A 21,595-nucleotide genomic window follows, 5' to 3' on the forward strand; every position below is an offset into this window, starting at 1 on the left:
TTGTTAATAATAAATGGTAATTTATTTAATAATAAAATGTGAAAGAAAATTCAAATTTAACAATTGTATTCCAATTTAACAATTATTTTTCAATGTATAAAATGTTACAAATAATAAAGAAACCTCAAGCATTTAAAACAAATGAGCCAGAGGAAGACATAAAACTGTCTGAAGGTAAGGTGTAACATCTCACAATTAATAAAGTATAAATAATGCAAACAATAAATTAATATTACGAAATAAAAAAGTGCATAGCAAAGTGCTTTGCAATGAACAACACAAGGAATGAAGCTAAACACTAATATAAGGAACGAAGGTAAATAATTCTATTAATGTTATCTTCGTTCATTGTGCAGTTATTTTTCAAGAACGCAAGTCCTACCGCATGCCGCGCGATGATATCGAACCCACCTTGGATTGAATACATCAGCAAAATGACAGTTGGAAGAGGATATGAATAAGAACAAAAATAAAAATTGCCGTCAAATTCATCATTTGGCGCCAATTCAAAAAATATATTCTGGATCAAAATGATGGGGTTTTTTTTGCATGTGAAACCCTAGGTGATGTAGGTGATGTCATTACACTGGTGAATGTAAAATGCTGCATTCATGCGCGCCATGGAAAATCGACAACTCTTCTACTTCCGCTCAGTCACAACTTAGAAAGACACGATTCAGAACCAAAATAATGATCATTGGGTTTCACGTGAATCGTTGCTCGGTCTTTGGTACTCATCCCTATACAGTATACTGTACAGTAAGCCATTACATGGCCACATCACCGCTGCCTGCCGGCAGTAATGCACCAAAAGTAATTGCCAGCCACCAAAAGAAAGTAGAAGAAGTACTAGTAGTGATGCAAGTAATGTGTGACGTATTGCTATCTTAGCATGCGGCTTCCTTCCACCACAACAAGGGTTTACAGCACCTATCAGGATTCTACCTTCGGGCACAATGCGACACGGGAATCTAATTAAGCCATTTTACACTAAAAAGAACAACTTTTCAGTCGTTAGGGGTGAAACTTTCGAGTCCAACCAGCACTCAACACAATTAGGGAATGGGGATTTGGGTGCAAGTCCAAGTTCTAATCTTAAAGCCGGGAACGCATATCTGCGTGTCTACAACTAAACCCGGGAGAGCGTATATATTTACTACTACCATTTACTACTCGTAATTATGGCCCTTGACCATCTTTATGCTATTCAGTAAATAACATTTGTGTTAAACAACAACAAAAAAATTATAAATTATTGATTCTATTTTGACAGCCCAACACATTGAAACAGGGTGCTGTTTGGAAAGTCCATATAGCAACCTGGAAATAGAATTTCCCTTAGGTTGTCTGTAACTTTCCCTGGTGTATACCTAGATATTTATCGATGGGCACCACACAGTGAGACCATACTGTATGTTTCCTAGTGTATGTGTATATTTCTGCAATCATACGGAAATGTACAGCAAGAGGGAGAAGAAAGATAGCCCCCTTAAGACCAGTCAATGAGAGACGTACTTTGAGGCGGACGCAACTCGCGAGACTGGCAATCAATAGTAATCATGAGTCGCTGTGGCATTAACAGGATATGGCACATCGCTCAGATTTTTCTACTGTGTTGTGTCGTGACACAAAGCAGCACATCATTTCTGAATTGGATCAATAGACATTTGCAATACATTTTGGGGGTATTTAATAGCACATTCCTGTCACCACTAGATTAATTTTTGTCAACCCGAGAGGTTAGTCATCCAGTCATGGTTGAGAAACCAATTGAACAGATCAGCACTGTAGCAGTAGGAGTAGGTAATTTTTGTTTCAGTGATTTTGTGAACAGACAGGTTACACTCCACTGACAAAAAAGTTTCAACACTTACAGTATGTATATTCCAATGTAAACTGTTGTTTCGTATTTGACTTTCCTGATTTCATTGCATTTCCAATCTAATAGTGTGCTTTTGTTAAGATACAACCTCCTTGACCCTGATAAATTGACTTTCTAAAGAGAATGGTGAATCCTCTTTGCTAGTAACCGGTGCTCGGTTGTGTCTCTCTCTGTTACTCGAGTTGCCATCTTAAACAAATTCACTTCCTTAACAATTTCTCCAAATTTCCATATTTTTACATTTTTTCAAGAAAATTACCATGGGATAAGAAATTATGCATATTGCTAAATTGCACAACATAGTAGTTACTCGATAACCATAATCGTTAATAAATTATATCTTACATATTTTTTTATTCTGATGTATTAATTGCATCATCCTTGAATCACCCCTGAATCAAAGTATATGAGATTTCAGCGTGCCATTGTCAAATAAATCTATGTATGGATGCATTAGACTTTACTGATTCTGTTTTCAACTTAAACAAAGCAAGTGTATTAAAATCAGATTAATCATATCTCAAAAGTCAACATTTAAATTCTGCACTTTATTTTGCAAAAACAAAATAACATTGTTAATGGACTGGATTAGATAGCGCGGACAAAATTTTGGTTTCCAATTAATACAATGTCCTTCACATTCCACAACGTCGGACAAATAAAGGTTATCTTATCCAACCATCCATTATCTATACCGCTTATCCTCACAAGGCTCGCTGTCTTCGGGCAGTAGGCGGGGGACACCCTGAATTGGTTGCCAGCCAATCGCAGGGCACACAGAGACAAACAAACAACCGCAATCACAATCACACCTAGGGGCAATTTAGAGTGTCCAATCAACTTACCATGCATGTTTTTGGGATGTGGGAGGAAACCGGAGAACCCGGAGAAAACCCACGCAGGCACGGGGAGAACATGCAAACTCCACACAGGAAGGCCGGAGCCGGGATCGAACCCACGACCTCTGAACTGTGAGGCGGACGAGCTAACCAGTCGACCACCGTGCCACCCCGGTTATCTTATCTTATATCATAATATTAATATTAATAATATCATAATATTGATATTAATAATATTAATATACTTGTAACCTCAGAGGCCCGTCTAATTTGTTTCCTGTCCTATGTAAAGCAGCTGTGTAGAATTATTTTGTATTGTTTTGTCTCCAGACACCTACTAATTTGCCTGTTATTTTGCCATTCAACGTTGGTTACTTATTAGTACAACGCGGTTACAGTCAAAACTATGTGACAAGTACACGTTATCACTCAATCACTCATTTTGGGGTTTGTCATCTACATGTCTGTCATGATAGCTTAGCAATTAGCAAGGCTTCTCCATCTTTCTCTCTTCGTGAGAATACTACTAGTTAGAAGTGTATCTTATTCGCTGCCACAGAGGCAATGATTAATGACTTGTGCTGTGTTGACACTAGACGCAAAGTGAACTTGTGGCCCCGCATCTTGTTTAGCCACGTCAGCTAGCCAACGGTAGTTTGTAGGAACCATGCACCGCGCATTCCCTGATACAAACAACGGAAAGCTGGGAGGTTGGCCAACTGTTAAACGTGGACATGCCTATTTTTAATGTATTTTTAAACAATGTGGTCTTAATTTCCAGAGCTGGGCGTTCCGCCTAAGTGACCGGTCCATCTATCCGTCACTGACGGATTACCGTTTTGCTGACGTTTGACGAATGACAGGTACAATTTTAAAATAGATGGACTAATTATAGTCGCAAGCCCCTTTATTTAATCCGTCATTCGTCGGTAGTCTGTCATTGCTGTATTTTTTGTGGCGGGGCTTCGAGGGCCGGGCAAGCAACGATAGTGAGTTTTAGTTGCCGAGGGTACAGATTTGAGTGATGGACCAGGGCCATGAACAGTTGCCATGGCACAGTGAGTCACTCTCTCTGTTCAAGTAATCGTCGATAGTCCTTTTTTGCGATGAGGCTTCAATGGCCGTGGCGAGGCTGTTTGTGTATAAAGAGACACGAGACAGTAGTGTGCATTCAAGCCTGTATTTTCTCATTCTAACTTCATGTACCCCACACTTCCCCCCTGCTGCTGGGACATACCATTACAAGAGGGGGAGGGCAATACCACGATTGCCTATAACAGAGGCTTCCGTTTCGCATTGGCCCTGCCGAGGTTTGCAGTGAAAGTTTAGTCGGACTCGCCAAAGGACAGCCGTTTAAAATTAGAGGCAGTCCGGCCTATAGACAGGTACTATTTTGGCAGACTACATCATCCTCGAAGGGAGATCTTGCAGTTTACCTGCCAATGTCATGCACGGATTCCAGCAAGTCTAATTCTGTTTCTGCAAATGTCAAGTACGTGTACTCGGATGTGTTGCGCTCCGACCACCCTGATTTTAATGTAAGTAAGAGATGGCACTATAATTGGCAGGGAAAAGGCTACTTCCATACCACAACGCTGCCGACTCACGGTTATATCCAATTCTACCTGGAAAACTTTAGCAAAATACCAAAAGACAGTAAACGCCACCCATAAGCACCGCACTAGATTTGCACTGGGAACGAAAACAGGGCCCCACAAGGCTACTAAGGAACATCCGTTAAATGGATGAATCAGGGAAAATAACAGCAGTAACGAAAGACCCCAAAACAACTGTTAGGACATCAGTGAAGGCCTCAGAACCTATTGTTTGCAGAAGACTTCATCCTGTTTGAAGAGGCTACACCGGAAGATGTTAACTACTCATTAACATAAAGAGTAGGACGCCCAGGCTGCAATTTAAAAAAAAAAAAAAGAAGTAGAGTTGTTCCTAAAAGAGGGCGGTACAGTGGTCGACTATTTAGCAAGTCTGCCTCACAGTGCAGGGGTTGTGAGTTTGCATCCGGCCTCCGGCCTTCATGTGTGGAATTTGCATCTTCACTGTGTGCCTACGTGTGATTTTTCAATTGTGGGCCCATGTTCAAATGTCCACCTGCCTGCAACCTCTGGCATAAAAATAAAAATGTGTGGCCTGTCAATACTGTTAAAAATACACAGGTACGAAAAAACTATTAGCTATTTCACTGGACTGCAGCTGACCCGTGGCCGCACTCTCGGTGCGTTCGGAAATATGCTCAGAGCGCACTCTACCTCTCCACTCGTCGTGTTAGTGCATTTCCGAACACACTCCTTGCAAATTATCCTTGTGTGACCCTTTCCGGCCCATTTCTAAAATGGAGACTGTAGCGAAGAAAAGCAAAGTTGAGAGTGAAAGTGGCATATTTTTACCACTGAAAACGAAACAACTGTCGGCCTAATTTTCTGTGGGAATGTAGCTGTTTTCAAGGAATTCAATATCAAGAGGCATTGCCAGAAAAAACAATGCAAACTACCACAAGGTGATGGGGAATGAACACCATGAAAAATTAATAATAATATTACATACTATATGTACATTATTTCACTGTTTATCTGTGGGATGTTATATAGACGGGTGTATGCCTTTTCAAATCACATACAAAAATTAATTTACCAAATATAGACTCCAATTAAACAGTAGAAACAGCTTAAGGATAGTCAGTGGGAGCAGGCGTGTAATTTCTTATTTTATATTTGAAATAAATTAGCAAAAATCTTGAAAAGAAAGATGTTTTTCATTGTCATTAAGGAGTGCTGTGTGCATGTGCATAATATTTTTACGGGGGAAATAATGAAACCCATTTTGGAATAAGGCTGTAACATAAAATATGGTAAACTGAAGTACAGTGGTACCTCTACTTCCGAACGTCTCTTCAGACGAAATTTTCAAGTTACGAAACGCCTCAACAGGAAAATATTGCCTCTAGTTACGAAAGAAATTTCAGAATACGAAAAGTAAACGTATGGGGTGATACTCGCAGTACGGGCTGCTCCGGATTTTCCTGAACGTAACATACTCATAGCTGCTCTGCCATTGACTAGCCTAGCATCTTCCTGGCATCCCATTGGCTAAGAGGGACCTCTTCCGTATGTCTCTATGTGTGTGTGGATAGATAGGTAAATAGATAGATGCAGCGTCCTCGTCATTCGCCCCTCGGGCCATGAGGTCTTCCAATAGTTTTACGTGAATTAAAAACGAGGAAAAGAAAAAAAGGAAAAAAATCGTTTTTTGGTCCATACAAACTTTTTTGTCTTTATTAAAAATGTCAATCTCAATTCACTCACAACATAGAACCACAAAATGATCACAACACACTCATACACTTGAACTGTGTAGTATAACAAAAATGAAAATAAAAGCGAGAAAAAAATATTTAAAAAAATAAATAAAATAAAATAAATAAAATAATAATATTAAATCTACTCAGAAAATAAACCCATCATATTATGTATGACACAAGCCTTCTTTGTTCTAATTCTATTCAATATCGTTGCAAAATGTCCCATTTCTTTTACATACATCAAAAACAAAGAGCGATATTTTAAGAATCTACACCTATGAATGAACTGTTTCGCCATTATAATCAAAACGTCATACACGTCCTGTTTCATGTGTTTTTCTGTCCCATATCTAATGTCCTTGTACTCCAGTTGAATAAAGTCATGGTCCTTCTCAGCCATCCAATTGTGAAAATCTTCCCAAAAGTTTTTGATATGTATACAATCAAAACATAAATGTTCCAAAGTCTCTATATCAGAATTACAAAATACACAACAATTTTGTTCCACATTAAATCTCTGTTTCAAAAAGTCACCACACGGGTAGATATTATTCATCATCTTAAAATGTGTTTTTTTTGCTTTTGGTGATATGGGTAGAGTAAAGTGCTTTGTTCTAATTCCAGCTTTAATCTCTTGAGTGTATTCTTTTAACAGATTATTCCTTTTTAGAGGTATTTTGTCCATACAAACAAAGCAAGATATAATAGAAAAGTATGAAAGGGGGATGCGTTTGTTTGATCTCGCCAAAGAATATGACCGTAATGTATCGACAGTCGCCACGTTATTAAATCAGTTGTTTACAAAACGCCAGGCAAAAAACACTTCTGAGAGAGAACATGAACCAAAGAGGGCAAAAAGCGACGAGGACAGCAATTAAAAGGTAAACGACCATCATTTTTATTCCTTACTCTATTCTTTGGTTTTTTTACATTATGTACAACTCTAATTTATTGTACAATAATCTAATTGCAACATGTATTTGTTACATGTTTTCATGCATTTTTATGCTTTATAAAACATTTATGTCTGAATATTGGGGGGTTTGGAACGGATTAGGGCATTTACATGGAAAACGCGTCTCTACTTACAAAATGTTCTACTTATGAAATTTCTTCCAGAACCAATTAATTTTGTAAGTAGAGAGAGGTACCACTGTATTGTGAATGTGCTCCGGATGCATTTAAGTACCAAAGATGCCAGTGAGACTGATACACTGATACAATCCTACGTCCTACTTCAACATGTATGTGACACACATTTTTTTTTTTAAACAAAAACGTCAGTACTCACCACTTTGTCCTCCTTCAGTCCAGTCAAGCCATACATGTACAATGGGAGAAAGTGAGAAACATAGTAAGGGTGCTGAAATCAGTGACTCTTCAATGTAGCGCATAGAAAGTTGGTTTACTAACTGATTTATTTGTTTGTTTCTTGTTAGAATAGATACACATCTTAGGCAAATAACAAAAATACAAGTTACTTATGTGGTTCTAATAGGTTCATACGTCTTACCAATATCCAAGTGCAAAGTGTGTAACAGTGGACTTTCACCCAATGAATAAAACTGCCGCCCACCCAATCATACCACCTGGGACCCCATGGTAGGCAATAGTAAACTTCTGGGTGTGTGTTTAAGTCTGTGTGCGATCATTAAATGCCACACCGGGAGCATAGGGGAGGGGTCGAAAGGACACACCACTTATGTCAGTGGAAGTTGTAACGCCTTTAACTAACACACACCACTCCCCCGCTGCGTGTTTATAGGGCACCTCTGCACCCCTGGGAGACCCAGACAGAATGGGAGACTACCCCCTCCATCAGCAGCTCAGTGTAATGCCCAATTAACCTTTAGCAGCTTCTGCCTGGGTCGCATAGTGTATTGACACTGTGGTGGGATCACACTTAAAAAAACAGCATGACTATATCAAATATACTGTAACATATACAATATAACAGCAATAAACACATATACAGTCCATATGGCACATGGGTGAGGTCAGGCGCATTGACGTTGTTATGTAAGCAGAGCTCAGCACTTGACCCTTTTTTGCCGGTCCGGCCGTGACCCTCCACCCTTGACCTGAATACCCTTCCGGCCTCGACCCACCGCCCTTATTTATAAAAATTATCACCCCCGGGCCGGACTAAAATCCACTTCCAGCCATGCTTAATCCAGCCCTTTTTAAAAATTTGTCAGCCCCCACCCCCCACCCCAAAAATGCTCCGGATGCAAGTAAGGGTTAGGTTAGGTGTTTACTGCAATATATTAGAGACTTTGACTTGTGATTACCCACAAAACGTTTTTACAAAACCTATTTGATACAAGTTATTGTGACTTCTAAATTGCACATTGCACTTCACCTGCCACAACATTAGGTACAGATACAAAGAAGGTCCATTACAAGTGCTGAATCAAAATGTATGGCTTCATGTTTGTTTCTGACACTGTTAAAGGGGTATAAATATCAAAATGTCCACATTTTTTGGGCTATTTGCAATATTTTTAATATCTAACTAAAATGTAATGCCAATACATACTGTGCATCTGTGCGATATTCACAGAGTTTGTACCTTAATAGCAGAAAAGACATTATTGTAATTTTTCATCAGTATTTTATTTATTCCAAATAAAGGTTCCCTTTGGAAACAGACTTTGACAATGTTAATGTAACGGATGCATGTAATGTTTCTCCTTGACAGATGCACTTGCTGGCCACTTCATTGGCTACAATGGCACAATCCAATGATATCCAATAAAACTGTGTAACAAGCTGCCGAGACAATGTTAGTTTTAACCCTATCGGGAAAAAAAGATGCATTCGTACTATATTAGTGGTGGTGTTGGTGTGGCCTTAACCATACTGTATGGTGTTTTCTAAATTTTGATGAGGAAAAACAAGAGTATGTTTTGGATTATCCTATGTGCGGCTGTTCACACTGAGTCACTCCAAATGCTGAAGGAGTTTTAATCCCTTTAGCTTGATAAAGCTGTTCATTATTTGGCAAGAATTTTGTCTGCTCTGGTTTCAATATATTGATGTCATCATGAAGAGTGACCAGTCTATGAGGATATGGTTGGGCTACAGTGCACATTTATTGAACTGACGATCTCATACAAGGAGATGTCTCAACTGAAAGTTAATTGCTTTGCAGATTTGCAGATAATAATGCATACTGACACAAGCTTATGGGAGAGATCACAACTAAGTCTATCCAAACTGCTGTGTTACTCAGGACAATTTATTATCGATGTCTTGCATTTAAAATTTTCATTTACATATTAACCTTCAAGAATAATATTTTATGTTTTTGTTTCTGTTTGGGGCATGGAGGAAGTTGTGTCACTGAAAAATATGTTGTTGTTGTTGTTGTTGTTGTTGTTTTTGTGACATGGCAGAATAGAATGTCACTTTGGCACTGTTTGATTAAAAACGTCCATGGAAAATAGAAGCAATAGAATGCTCTCTCTTTATCTCACCGTATTGGATCGAAGCGAGACCCTCCCTCCGCAGCGGGCACAGAACTTGGTCTGGCAGTACGAGCACAAGTTCCCACAACCATCTGCAAACTTGGTCTTCTGGCAGATGCCGCAGGTTGGAGCATCATCTCGGTGAACTGCTGAGCCTGCTGCAGCTGTGGCCTGCCTGATCACTGTCTCCCTGTAGCTGGAAAGCTGCTGCTGGATGCCCCTAGGACATATAAAATGTTTAGTGAGTGCTGGATGAACATGTAGGAACATGTAAAAGAGGACTGAGGGAGATGTTTACAGGCACGCATTCAGCTGGAAACCATGAGATGCCACTTAATGCAATACAATTGCTAATTTTCTTTAAAGACGAAGTCAACCCAAACATATTTTTTTAAGAATATGTTCTATGCAAGCCCACTAGTCGAAACAAGGAATTCTGATAAACATTGCGTTTGTGGAATAAGAGTTAATCCACCCGTTTTTAGCCATCTCTGGGGGCGGCCATTTTGTCACTTCTGTTAACTGAAAATGACATCACAACTACTCAGGGCCCAGGTAACAGCCAATCACGGTTTTCTGAAGTTAAGCTGCAATTGGTCGTTAGCGAAAGCCTTAGTAGTTGTGATGTCATTTTCAGTCGACAGAAGTGACAAAATGGCCGCTGAGATGGCTAAAAACGGGTGGATTTTGCTGCTTAAAGCGGAGGTCAACTCAAACATATTTTTTCAAGAATATCTTCCCAGCAGGCCCACTAGTTGAAACAAGGCATTCTGATTAATTTTGTGTTTGTGGAATATAAGTTAAGCAGCAAAATGCACTCGTTTTTAGCCATCTCTGGGAGTGGCCATCTTTGTCTTCTGTCGCCTGAAAATTACGTCACAACTGCTCACAACGACCAATCACGGCTCAGATTCAGAAAACAGGTCAGCCGGGTGAGTGGGTGAGAGAAGAAGAATTCTAGAAAGAAGGAAGTGAGGAGAGCACAAATAACAAACAGCTAAGGGCTTTAAAAGGATGAAGGAAATGTAAAAAAAGGATTTAACAACATTTAAAAAAGAGAGAACAAAGGTATAACAAGATGTTGCTGTTACCTCGTCACCCCATGTCTGTGTTCTATTTCAGTACCTGAATCACAATCTGATTTTCATTTTTCTACATATACGGGTTATTTATACAGGCGGCCCTCTGTGACATTGCACAAGACAGCCAGCTCGGTTACGACCAAAGTTATTGTATTTTTATTTGATACCATTATGCTTATGGCCAATAAGTATTTTAATACAAATATTTGCTATTAGCATGGCTTTTTGAGATTACAAATGACACACAATGAATGAATTTGTACAGCGCCGTGAAAATTTGACATCACGGGGCACAACAAGACATGCTCAATCACCACCATACTTATTTTTTTAAATGTTGTTTTTTTGTATTTAATGCCTAGAAGTCTTTTTCATCCAAATATTTAGTTTAATTGTGACCTTTAACTCCCCTGGCCCGTTCCTCAACAGAATACAGTAAACCCCCCTCCATCGCAGGTGGATTTATTTTTTTGTACAGTTAATAACTCTCTTTTAACCTGTTTTTTATACTGGCATTTTATAATGTACATCTTTGGGCATGATTATTTATGTACACTATATTGTCAGATGGTAAGTTTGCTAGTTTGACCAAAAAAAATGAATTTATTTACTGTAAACACATAGAGGGATCGGTACCCTGTGACACTGTTTGTATAGTATTTCTGTTACCCATTGCTCTTGTTCTCTCTCAATATATTATATGTGTTTAAATGTATTTGTATTACTTTTGAAAGAATACTTCAAGGCCTAAAAAAATAAGTGCTGTATATGCTATAGTAACATGCGTAGAGAGTGTTTAAATAGGATATTTCTATTTCACTTATTGTGGGAGTGGTCTGTACAAGTATTTTTTCAAAACATCTGCTGTTAGCCTGCGCCTGCTATTGGGTCCTCCTTCCCGCATGAATCCAGACACTATATTCATGTACAAATTCGGGATATATCCGCTTTCTCTTGTGTGTCCTATCACATACACCGAGAGGAAGACCCTGGGGCCTGGGGCCCTACAACCTCCCATTTAAACACACATAACACCTAAAAAAGCATACACGTTTGTACATAACACACCGGCACACCCACCCCTACACTCAAGGAGCAATAGCCAAAGGTCACAAAGAGGTCACTTGCTGCTGCTGCACTGCAGGATTTACAATCGGATCCATGGCTCTCACTGTGCATGAAATATTGTAGTCTGAAGATGGTGGAGGCATAAGAACAACGAATAATTGTTGCTGTGCTCTCTAACATGTCATATCAATGGTGAAACTTTATCACCATTACCTAGTCAAATTCTCTCTCAGCTATTGAATATCATCTCCGTGAGAGCCTTCCACATCTCTCAGTTAGTTGTCCATGAAAAGTTAACAAAAGAGTTAACAAAAACAGTAACGCATTTGTTTCCAACAATGGTTTTGGATGAGAATCCGGAACCTCAATCATAGCACAATCACGATAAAAACACAATTGGAGAAGACCTTCTGCTTGGCATTCAGTACTTGTGTCCAAAATAAGGGAAATAAAAGACAAAGCACTCAGTCCTTGAGGTTCATTACTGCTACAAAGCCAAATACTGGCACATTGTGTCTACAGTCCTTAGCTTTTAGAAAGCACGTTGGCATGTCAATGGGATTCAGAGCCAGCTTCAGCTATCCCCTGTTGGGGTTTGGTCCTCTGTGGCTTATGTGAGTCATTCCCCTTGTACTTGGATCAACATTCAAATAGGAAGTAGACGCAAATAAAAGAAAAAACGTGAAGATTTTGTGAAACAGAAATTCACCTAATTGCCATTAACAACCTACATACTGTATCATTGCTGTCCTGTGAAAAACACTTATCTCCATTTTTTTTTTCATTTTTCTTGTTTTTATATGAATGGTGTTTCCGCGTTACAGACACCGGATTGTGAAAATAAAAAAGTTTCCAAAATTGGACATACGTGTCCTAGCCCATTAAAAGTGCAATAAATATTTGATTCACATCAGTTCGTTACCACATCTGATGCGAGTAGTTCCACTTTACATTTGACGTCAACTTTCAGAAGGCTTCCATTATGTCTTAAAATGTGTCTGTCTCTAAGCGTTTTATGCATGCAAAGCACATCCACCCACACTCATTTTAGCACCTTATTATTTGCTGCAAATACTTTAGCACCTTTTTTGAAAAAGTATCTGGACTTTTGAAACTTGCATTGTGCTATGACACACCACATTTCACACATTCCACATGATCATTTGCACCAGATGGGTATGCTTATATATTGTTTTAATATGTTAAAATTATTATCTATCTTTGTTATAATCGACAAAATAATCCCATTTGACATTTTGATACAATATCCACAAACCCTACATGAAAAAATGGGCATTTCATTTAAATAGACACAGCATATATTGTAGAAGAATATGCAAATGTTGTATGTTTGGTGCGTAAAGGAGCTAAATTGTCTCTTTTCACAATTCAAAACAGTTCCCAGGTGTCTTACTAACATGTATGTGACCTGTTTAAAAAAATGACTCAAGAATTACAGTACAAGTTTAACCCTCTATCTTTCGCCTCACTTAAGTCATCCTGTTTGATAGGGTGGTCTTTCTCACTCAATTCACATACATTTTCGATACCATGATGAAGTTAATGGGTCTGAAAAAAAAGTGAGCATGTTTACTCAAGGATGTTGCACTTTAGAACCAAGAGGCCAGATTTTTAAAAAATGTAAATTCTTGTCAATTGGGACACATAGCCAAACACAAACCCCTCACAAATAGTCAACAGTTTTGCCAAACATTCGAGTATGTGCCACTTGTCAGAAGCTGACACTGATTGCTGGTTGTTAACTAACGCTTATACACACAGGTGGTGGGCAATTCACAACATTTTGCTGGTCCGCCATTTGTCATCCGTCAGCGGCCAGGGTACCCATCCGTCATTTTTTCAGTCCGTCATTTTTCGTGACGAACTGAATTGTAATAGTCAGTCTGTCAATCTGTCAGACAGTCCGTCATTTAAGTCAGTCAGTTCCTCCATCAGAAGTCCATTGGTCTGTCAATCAGTCCCCCCAAAAAACTCTGAAAAATGGACGTTCGCCTGTGGTGGACTAACGGTCCGTCAGTGACGCACTGACGGACCTTTACTAATTGACATGGTTAGTGACGATTACACTGACAGATGAAAACCCATTTCCTTCATACGTCAGTTCGTCTATTTTAAAAGGTGTCCCGTCATTCGTCAATTGTCAGCAAAATGGGAGTCTGGTCCGTCAGTCTGACAGAATGCCCACCTCTGCTTATAGGTATTATTGGTTTCCAAGAACACTCTCTGCAGCCCTGCTTAACTTTTGCCTTCGATGTGATAATATTGGGTTCTTTAGTATGTTAGTTGATATGGGATGACATTATAAATTGTTGTCGCATAGTCCCATTTCAATAAAATTCAGGAAGGGTTGTTTGGAAAAAGGCAACTAACAAAGATTAACTTGATTGTGTAATTTCACACATGATGGACTGGCAGGCACCCCAGAGACCTACAGTGTTCAGCATATATGAGTACACCCCCCTTGAAAAATTGAAAGATTGAACATTGAACATACGAACAATTTCCAAAATTTTGACAAAATATGTTTTGTACAACGTCCGCCTCACAGTTCAGAGGTTGTGGGTTCGATCCCGGCCCCGGCCTGCCTGTGTGGAGTTTGCATGTTCTCCCCGTGCCTGCGTGGGTTTTCTCCAGGTACTCCGGTTTCCTCCCACATTCCAAAAACATGCATGGTAAGTTGATTTGACTCTCTAAATTGCCCCTAGGTGTGATTGTGAGTGTGGATGTTTGTCTCTGTGTGCCCTGCGATTGGCTGGCAACTAATTCAGAGTGTCCCCCGCCTACTGCCCGAAGACAGCTGGGATAGGCTCCAGCACGCCCCGCGAACCTTGTGAGGATAAGCGGTATTGATAATGGATGGATGGATGTTTTGTACAATATGTGTTTAACTCATAACATGAAAACAAGGTTGATAATAGAATGTATAAATTACAAAATCTTAAATTTAATAAATTTAATGAATGCGAAAAATTAATGCAGCCCAGAACAAAAACGACTATACCTAGTATTTTGTATGACCTCCATGATATTTAGGGACAGCAACATTTCTCCTAGGCCTGGAATGAACAACTTGTCAGTCTTTTTTCGGGGTCTACTTCCCTTATAAATTTGTGAAGAAAATGACGTGTGTACAAATGAGCAAAACTTGTTTGCATTCAATGGCCCACGTTTGTGGGAGTAGTATCCCACAGAAAATCTTGATTCTGAAAGTAAACTAAAGGTGTTCTTACAAACCTGTTGGGGTGTACTCATTTATCCTTGGCACTGTATTTGTTTTCCAAGCAATTAAAATGTAATTTTAATTCCCCATCATATGTGTTTTTTTTTTATTATTAGTGAATTAAATATAATAAACATGATGATAATGCTAATGTGCTCAATTAAATGATTTCAACAATGATTCAGGGAGTTCAATGTATGCTGCTGTCATATTTATGAATGAAATATGATGACACCGCCACACATATCAGTGGAGCGCAGAATCTGTCTGCTGGCACTTTGACCAAATTCACCACCTGCCCTTCATTTCACCTAGTCCAAAGTGTAGTCTTTTTTCTGTCACCATATTGTCAGATAAGCATGTAAAAGAAAATGACCTCGGTCCACCGGAACACCCAGCATGGTGCAACACATTCAGCCAAAGTGACAAACACGGAGAACTAGACTTCAGCACGAAAATGAAGATGTACCAGTTTAATACGCCGAGCGCACGTGTGCCTGTCTACGAATATAAAGCCGCAAGTGTCTGTGATGTGACTCACTTTTACATAACGCCTTTGTCATTAGTAAGCATGTGTCATTGTAATGTTTGAGCATTTTAATATTGATAGTAGTTTATTTGTTACACTTGTTTGACCATTACGAGCGATATGTTGTACTTAAAAGAAGTCTCTAAAATTAATAACGGTTTTATGGTGGACTCTATTTCTGTTTTATATAGAATTTTTGTTCCAAAATGCGAACAAATCTGTAGTCGGCCGATGCCTCAGAACAGATTTCGACCTTAGAGGTTTCACTGTACATACTGTATAATATGTGCTAGGGCCATATGGAACAGGCACATGCAGGCGCTCTCGCTTGATCTATCAAGCTGAGACAGGAGACAGGGGACGCTATTCCAACTTCCCTCACATCCGTTACAGAATTTACCCTGCTGGGTTGCTTGTGTGTAGTCCTCACTACCCAATACAGCCGACCCACCTTTCCAACCTCCCTTCAATGTTTACTCACTTTTTGAGGCGATGGTCACTCTTTGAAGTGTGTGTTTGTCTCTGGGAACGCTGTCCACAACACATGCAGTAAAAGGGAGACAGGCGGGAGGGTGGAAAATGTGTTTATCTTATACAAGTGTATTCATTTTATACAAGTGTATACATTAGAAACCTTTTACATCACCAAATTGGGTGTCCGTAATTCATATATTTTCTTTTCTCTGCTTCTCTCACCTCCCCTTCATCTTTCCTGGCCTATCCATCATTTATTGCTCTGTTTTGTTATATGAGAAGTACATACAGTGTTTTCCAGTTTTGCTGAGATTAGGGCTGCAGCAATCGAATACTTTGGTATTCGGATATCTTATTGAAAATTCTATACAATAATCGGGTATTTGGATGAAAATAAAAACATTTTTTTTTTTTGCTTGGTTATAAATACAGAACCCAAAAACATATTTTCAGTTATTAATGAATGACCAACTGGTTTTCATTTTTAGATAATCAACACTTTTTACTCAAATTTAAACTGTACATAGCAGCACACTATTTTCCGCTCTCGAAACAGTGAGATTTTAGACAAATCTCCCCATATATTTTTGTCCTTGAGACGACTACAATTTTGCAGACTAAAACAACACACTTGAGTAAGCCTAGTTTGTTCAAAAGTGACCAGTACGAACGGCAACTGCGACAGGCTGTCAGCATCAAGGTGTGCAGTCATTTGCGTCTGTTATGATGACGTCCGACTACACAAATGTAGCCCAATTTTGGGTCGACAGACATGTCGCAGACAAGCGTAGTGTCTCGTAGCATTCAACGTCTTGTAGTATCCAGTCTAGACTGGTCGTCTGGCATCTGGGATGCTTCATGACCACGACAACAAAAGTCTAGCATGTCAGAATTTTTGTTCAGTTTGCCGCATAGTGTGACATCAACATTGAAACCACACAATCTCATAGTAGATAAGTAATGAAGGTAGCTGGTGGCATATGCCAAGTAAAAGTAATGACAGGAAACAGAATCATCTTTCTTGTCTTTAGAATTTCTTTTCTCATGACGTATTGTAAATATATGAATAATTCATTGTAAGAACTTCACAGCAGATATATTTTTAGCAACATCCGTCCATCTATTTTCTGCACCACTTGTCCTCATTAGGGTCTTGGGTTAGCTGGAGACTATTCCAGCAGACTTTGCAAGACGCGTGGTACACCCTAAATTGGAGGCTAGCCAATCGCAGGGTGCAACCATTCACATACACATTTACACCTGTGGACAACTTAGAGTCTTCTATTTTTCAATCATCAGTTTTTTGAAATATGAGAGGAAAGTGGACCCCTGATCATTTCCATCATTGAAACACATTTGTGTGGACACCTGTTTCTGGCAAAATTTATAAAGCACAATCATTTGCATCTCAGAGTCCAATTAAAAAAGGCATATACTATAGCACTCAAACCCACTAAGCTGTTGAAATGCCCAAACAATTTTTATCAGTACTCTGTATTAAATATATATTACATATTGGATATGAGAAAAACAGCACCATCTGCTGGACCTGCCACTTCACTGACACCCTCTACCGCCAGTGATCACAGGTCGGCCTATACTTAAAAAAGGTGAACCAGAAACCATTTCAACAGCTTTGAAAGGTTTAGAAATGGTACCACCTTATAGGAGAAAACAGCCTAATATATTAATTACTGGTTTGGAATTACTCACATTACTCATAATCAATATTACTAGCTGAGTAGGCATTAAAAAATTACTATGGTAAATGGCAGGCCTGAACTGTCATAGCTAGTGTATTAATTAGAGATAGACCGATATGTTTTTTTCAGGGCCGATACCGATATTGATTATTAGTAGTCAAGGAGGCCAATAACTGATATATCAAAATATTTTAAAAAGTAAAATTCTTAACTTACGGTAGTTCAAATGTCTTTAAGCATACATTTATTGAACATTTTTTTCAGATTTGCATAATGTTGATTTTTTTTATCATTATTATCGCTATCAATATACTGTATACTGTATACTGTACATCTTTGTTATAAAATTCTAACAAAAAGTTCAGGGGGCACCCAGGGTCATCAGCATGTCTTAAAAAGTTAAATGAAAACAAACAATCGGTCCATATAGGTAATTCCTCCAAAATTTCAAAATGACAGATATTTTAAACTTTCACATATCTTTGTTTTGATTCCAACACAGTTTTAAATTCATTTATTATCAACCATCAGATTTAAAAAAAAAATTCTGATGCCAATATTCATCAAAATCGGTCAATCCCTATTAAAAAAAAACATTCAGAAAGACATACATGTCTGTTTGGGGATTTTAATTTAAGATTAGATAAATCATTAACAATAAATACAACGAGAGAAAGAAGAACCTGACAGAGGAGCGGAGAGGAGAGAGGGGGCAGGAGGCAGATGGAGGAAGCACCAGAGCCAACAGCAGAGTGAAGTGGGCAGTGTGCTCCCCATACAGGGCTCCATATGGCCTGGTAATGCCATACACAGCCTGACACAGACACAGCATGTATACACGTCAATGTACAATACCTCAAGGAGATGGAAGGCCCACCCCCCTTCATTCCCTTCAAGGGTGACTTTGTGGACCACTTTATTTAAAAGGTTAAACAGTATAATAAATCCTCAGACATTATTCTGCCAAGGCCAAACAATTCTAATTTGGATCAGCACCAACCTGTAACACATGGTACTATAGATATCATGTCCTGCTTACTGTATGCCAGAATGTTGTCATTAAGATTCATGCAATTTATTGAGAAATGTGAAAAGTTTAATAGGTCTTTAATGCTAAGAGAAATTCTATAACTTTTGTTTGTTTGTGTGATGGGTTTTTTTTTGCATGTCATGTTGTATTTACACCTGTTTTTAAACACAGCAATTGATTTCAGTTCACCTAAAAAAAACATCACACCTTTGCGTGATGTTTGTTCCTGTTTTGGATTTTTCATAGACACTTGAACCCCTTACATTTTAGTAACACTCCCTCATTTCGAACAGCTTCTGATTAATGTAATTAATGTAATGAAAGTAGATTGTTGTTACTCTGTACATTATTTGTGCTATTTTGAACTCCACTAGGTCATAGAATTTCTGAGTATTTGCTTTGATAAATAGTTAATTTGTTGGTTCTCTATAATTTAATTGATTTATTAATCCTATTTTTTGGGAGTTTCTGTTTTGTAGGTGTTTCCCCATATTTCCACATTTTCTCAGAGTACTCCAGTTTCCTTCCACATTCCAAAAACATTTAATTGAAGACTGTAAATTGTCTGTAGATGTGAATGTGACGCCGTGACTCTTGTGAGGATAAATGGTTCAGAGAAAGGAGGGATGGAACCTTGATTTATCCAGGTAAAGCAATTGAGAACAGTTTCTCATGTGCAATGACGACCTGGACCTGTGCAGGGAAATTCCACTGGATGTAAATTCCAAATACAAATACAAGAAAATTAATCTAATTAATGATTGCCAAGTTCACACCAAGTGAGACATTAGTAAACAATGCACACAATGAGGAGAGAAGACACTCGACAACAATATTGTCTTTTCACTTGCAAGGAGAGCGCAGGGAAGTGTACGATTAGAGTTCCTAAAACCCTCTGCCCGGCTCCCGCGCCCACTCTCTTTTTATTTTCTTCGGAGTCCCTGATTACAAAGGTGGAACATTATGAACTTGTTTTGTCTATGTGTGTGTGTGTGGGGGGGGGGGGCTTGTGTGTGTGTGGGGGGGGGTGCGTGTGTAGGTGTGTGCGGATGCTTGTGTGTGTGTGAGCCATTAGCATACATATGTGGAGGCAAAGCACATCAAGCAAGTTGGGCGTAGATTTGGAAAAAGCCACAAGCTAATAAAGCTAACAGGCCTTGTCCACAGGAATCCAACACATGGATAATAAAATACATAAATATTCTTACAATGATGTATGTATATGTTGATTTCAGTTCACTTGTAACCCACACAAACCACAACAAACTTACCAACAATGTACAGCATTTTGTCTGTCTGTCTATTTTGTTCATTTATTTGGTTCACCGCCTCCACCAAATGAATACTGTATGTATCTAAAAACAAAGAGTAATGGCATAAAATAATCGTAACAAGAAACTGGTAACAACGTGAGAATTTGGACTCCTAAAACTGACATACTGTAATTTCATGTAAAACTGATCTGGATGTTTTCAAGGAAACATTTAATGATATTTTCTAGAAGAATTGCTGTGATAGCGACATACGTGTTGAAGTCAGTTATTGGTACAAGTCTGCAGTTGCATCTCACAAGTCATCACAACTCTACCACGCCCCTAGATGCAAGGCTTCTTAAAGAAGACTGATGGGCCTGCTCATTTTTTGACCAGCCACAAGCGCACCAGCTTTAAGATTGTCAAAATCCAGCAGCCCATCTAAAGTAAATGATGGTAAAATGGGACTCTCTCAGACATCTCGATATGAAACAGAGATTAAGTTAAACGTGTCCTTCTCAGGCAGAAACTCACGGGAAGACCAGGATAACAGCCAATCCCTGGAGGAACTCAGGAAATGACTCCTTGCCAATCTCAGGGCTCACAGCACAGCACACTACAGGGCTGCTGGGCCATCGCCATGGTACCGGGGAGATTTCTCTTCCACATTTGGTGATGTAAAGTATAAACATCCTTCCATTTTAAACTACGTCTGCATGATCCATTTGACAAATAAATCAGTATTTCAGTCAGGGGATGGGACTAAAAAGATCACCTAAGTAGGTGTGTGTGCAAACATGGAGTAAGTAACAAACATAATATGATTCGTACAATGTTTATGAATAAAGAAATAATTAAAACTAAATAAATTTTAAACTCAAGATCAAAGGAGGATTGATCCCATAACTCCATGTTTAAAAGCGCATCACTCTATCCACCGTGTGACTCATTGTGTCACACGGTGACTGCAAAAAGTAGATACAAAGAAAAAATGACTGAAAACTGCTAGACTACTTAAGCAATCTAAGTATTCTTTTTGAACGTACAGTGTGGACTTCCTAACTCGCCTGTTAACTTCAAGATCACTACAAAGCAGCGCGAGGTCTCCAGCTTTATGAGGAAACAATAGGTCGAATGAACCAAAGAAATCCTCCACACAAACCGAGGCCTCGTTTGTCATCGGTCCGGTCACTTCGAAGACTCGACACAGACCTTAACATCACGACTTGAGGGGTATAAAGACTTGTCACTAAAGAAAGTATTAAAGGTTTTACAAAATCCAGGTGCCTTTCATTACAGCAAGACAAACTTGACCTGGATGAGTAAGAATGTACAAGTTACCTTTGACATTTCTGTAGTTGTTTTTTAACTTTCTTTAACTCTTTGTTTTTGAATGCTGTTAAATGTACTTTGTTCTTTTAATGATTACACATTCAGTTACCTTGTACATGAAATGTGCTATATAAATAAAGATGCCTTGCCTTTGAATCTAATAATCAACCCATTGGATACATACTGTATATTAAGAATGTGGAATGTACCTTGAAGTACAGAAATTGACTTATATTGTCACCCCATTTTTAACAGTTTTGTAAACCACAGCTAAAATAGAAAATGAGAGGTTGTACGTGAACAGTATGATTATTTTACTGACTATATCGTTCTGGTTTTAGAAGTAAAGCACCTGCGGAAAGACACAAATAGTATA

The 21,595-nt window shown here is 38.8% G+C and overlaps 1 protein-coding gene across 14 annotated transcripts in view; it reads right to left on the minus strand.

Moving 5' to 3' along the window:
• Nucleotides 1-21,595, minus strand: part of rims1a (regulating synaptic membrane exocytosis 1a) — an 84,191-nt gene that overhangs the window by 57,159 nt on the left and 5,437 nt on the right. For all 14 annotated transcript variants that reach the window (XM_086046101.1, XM_086046091.1, XM_086046088.1 and 11 more), the window contains exons 3-4: nt 9,517-9,727; nt 7,329-7,340 (exon numbers count right to left, since the gene is read on the minus strand). In XM_086046101.1, coding sequence (XP_085902227.1) covers nt 7,329-7,340; nt 9,517-9,727 — 223 coding nt within the window. The remainder of the gene's footprint in view (nt 1-7,328; nt 7,341-9,516; nt 9,728-21,595) is intronic.

Source organism: Filicampus tigris, chromosome 11 (genome assembly GCF_054856515.1).
Source record: "Filicampus tigris isolate MCC_2025a chromosome 11, RoL_Ftig_1.0, whole genome shotgun sequence".
NCBI classification, from domain to species: Eukaryota; Metazoa; Chordata; class Actinopteri; order Syngnathiformes; family Syngnathidae; genus Filicampus; species Filicampus tigris.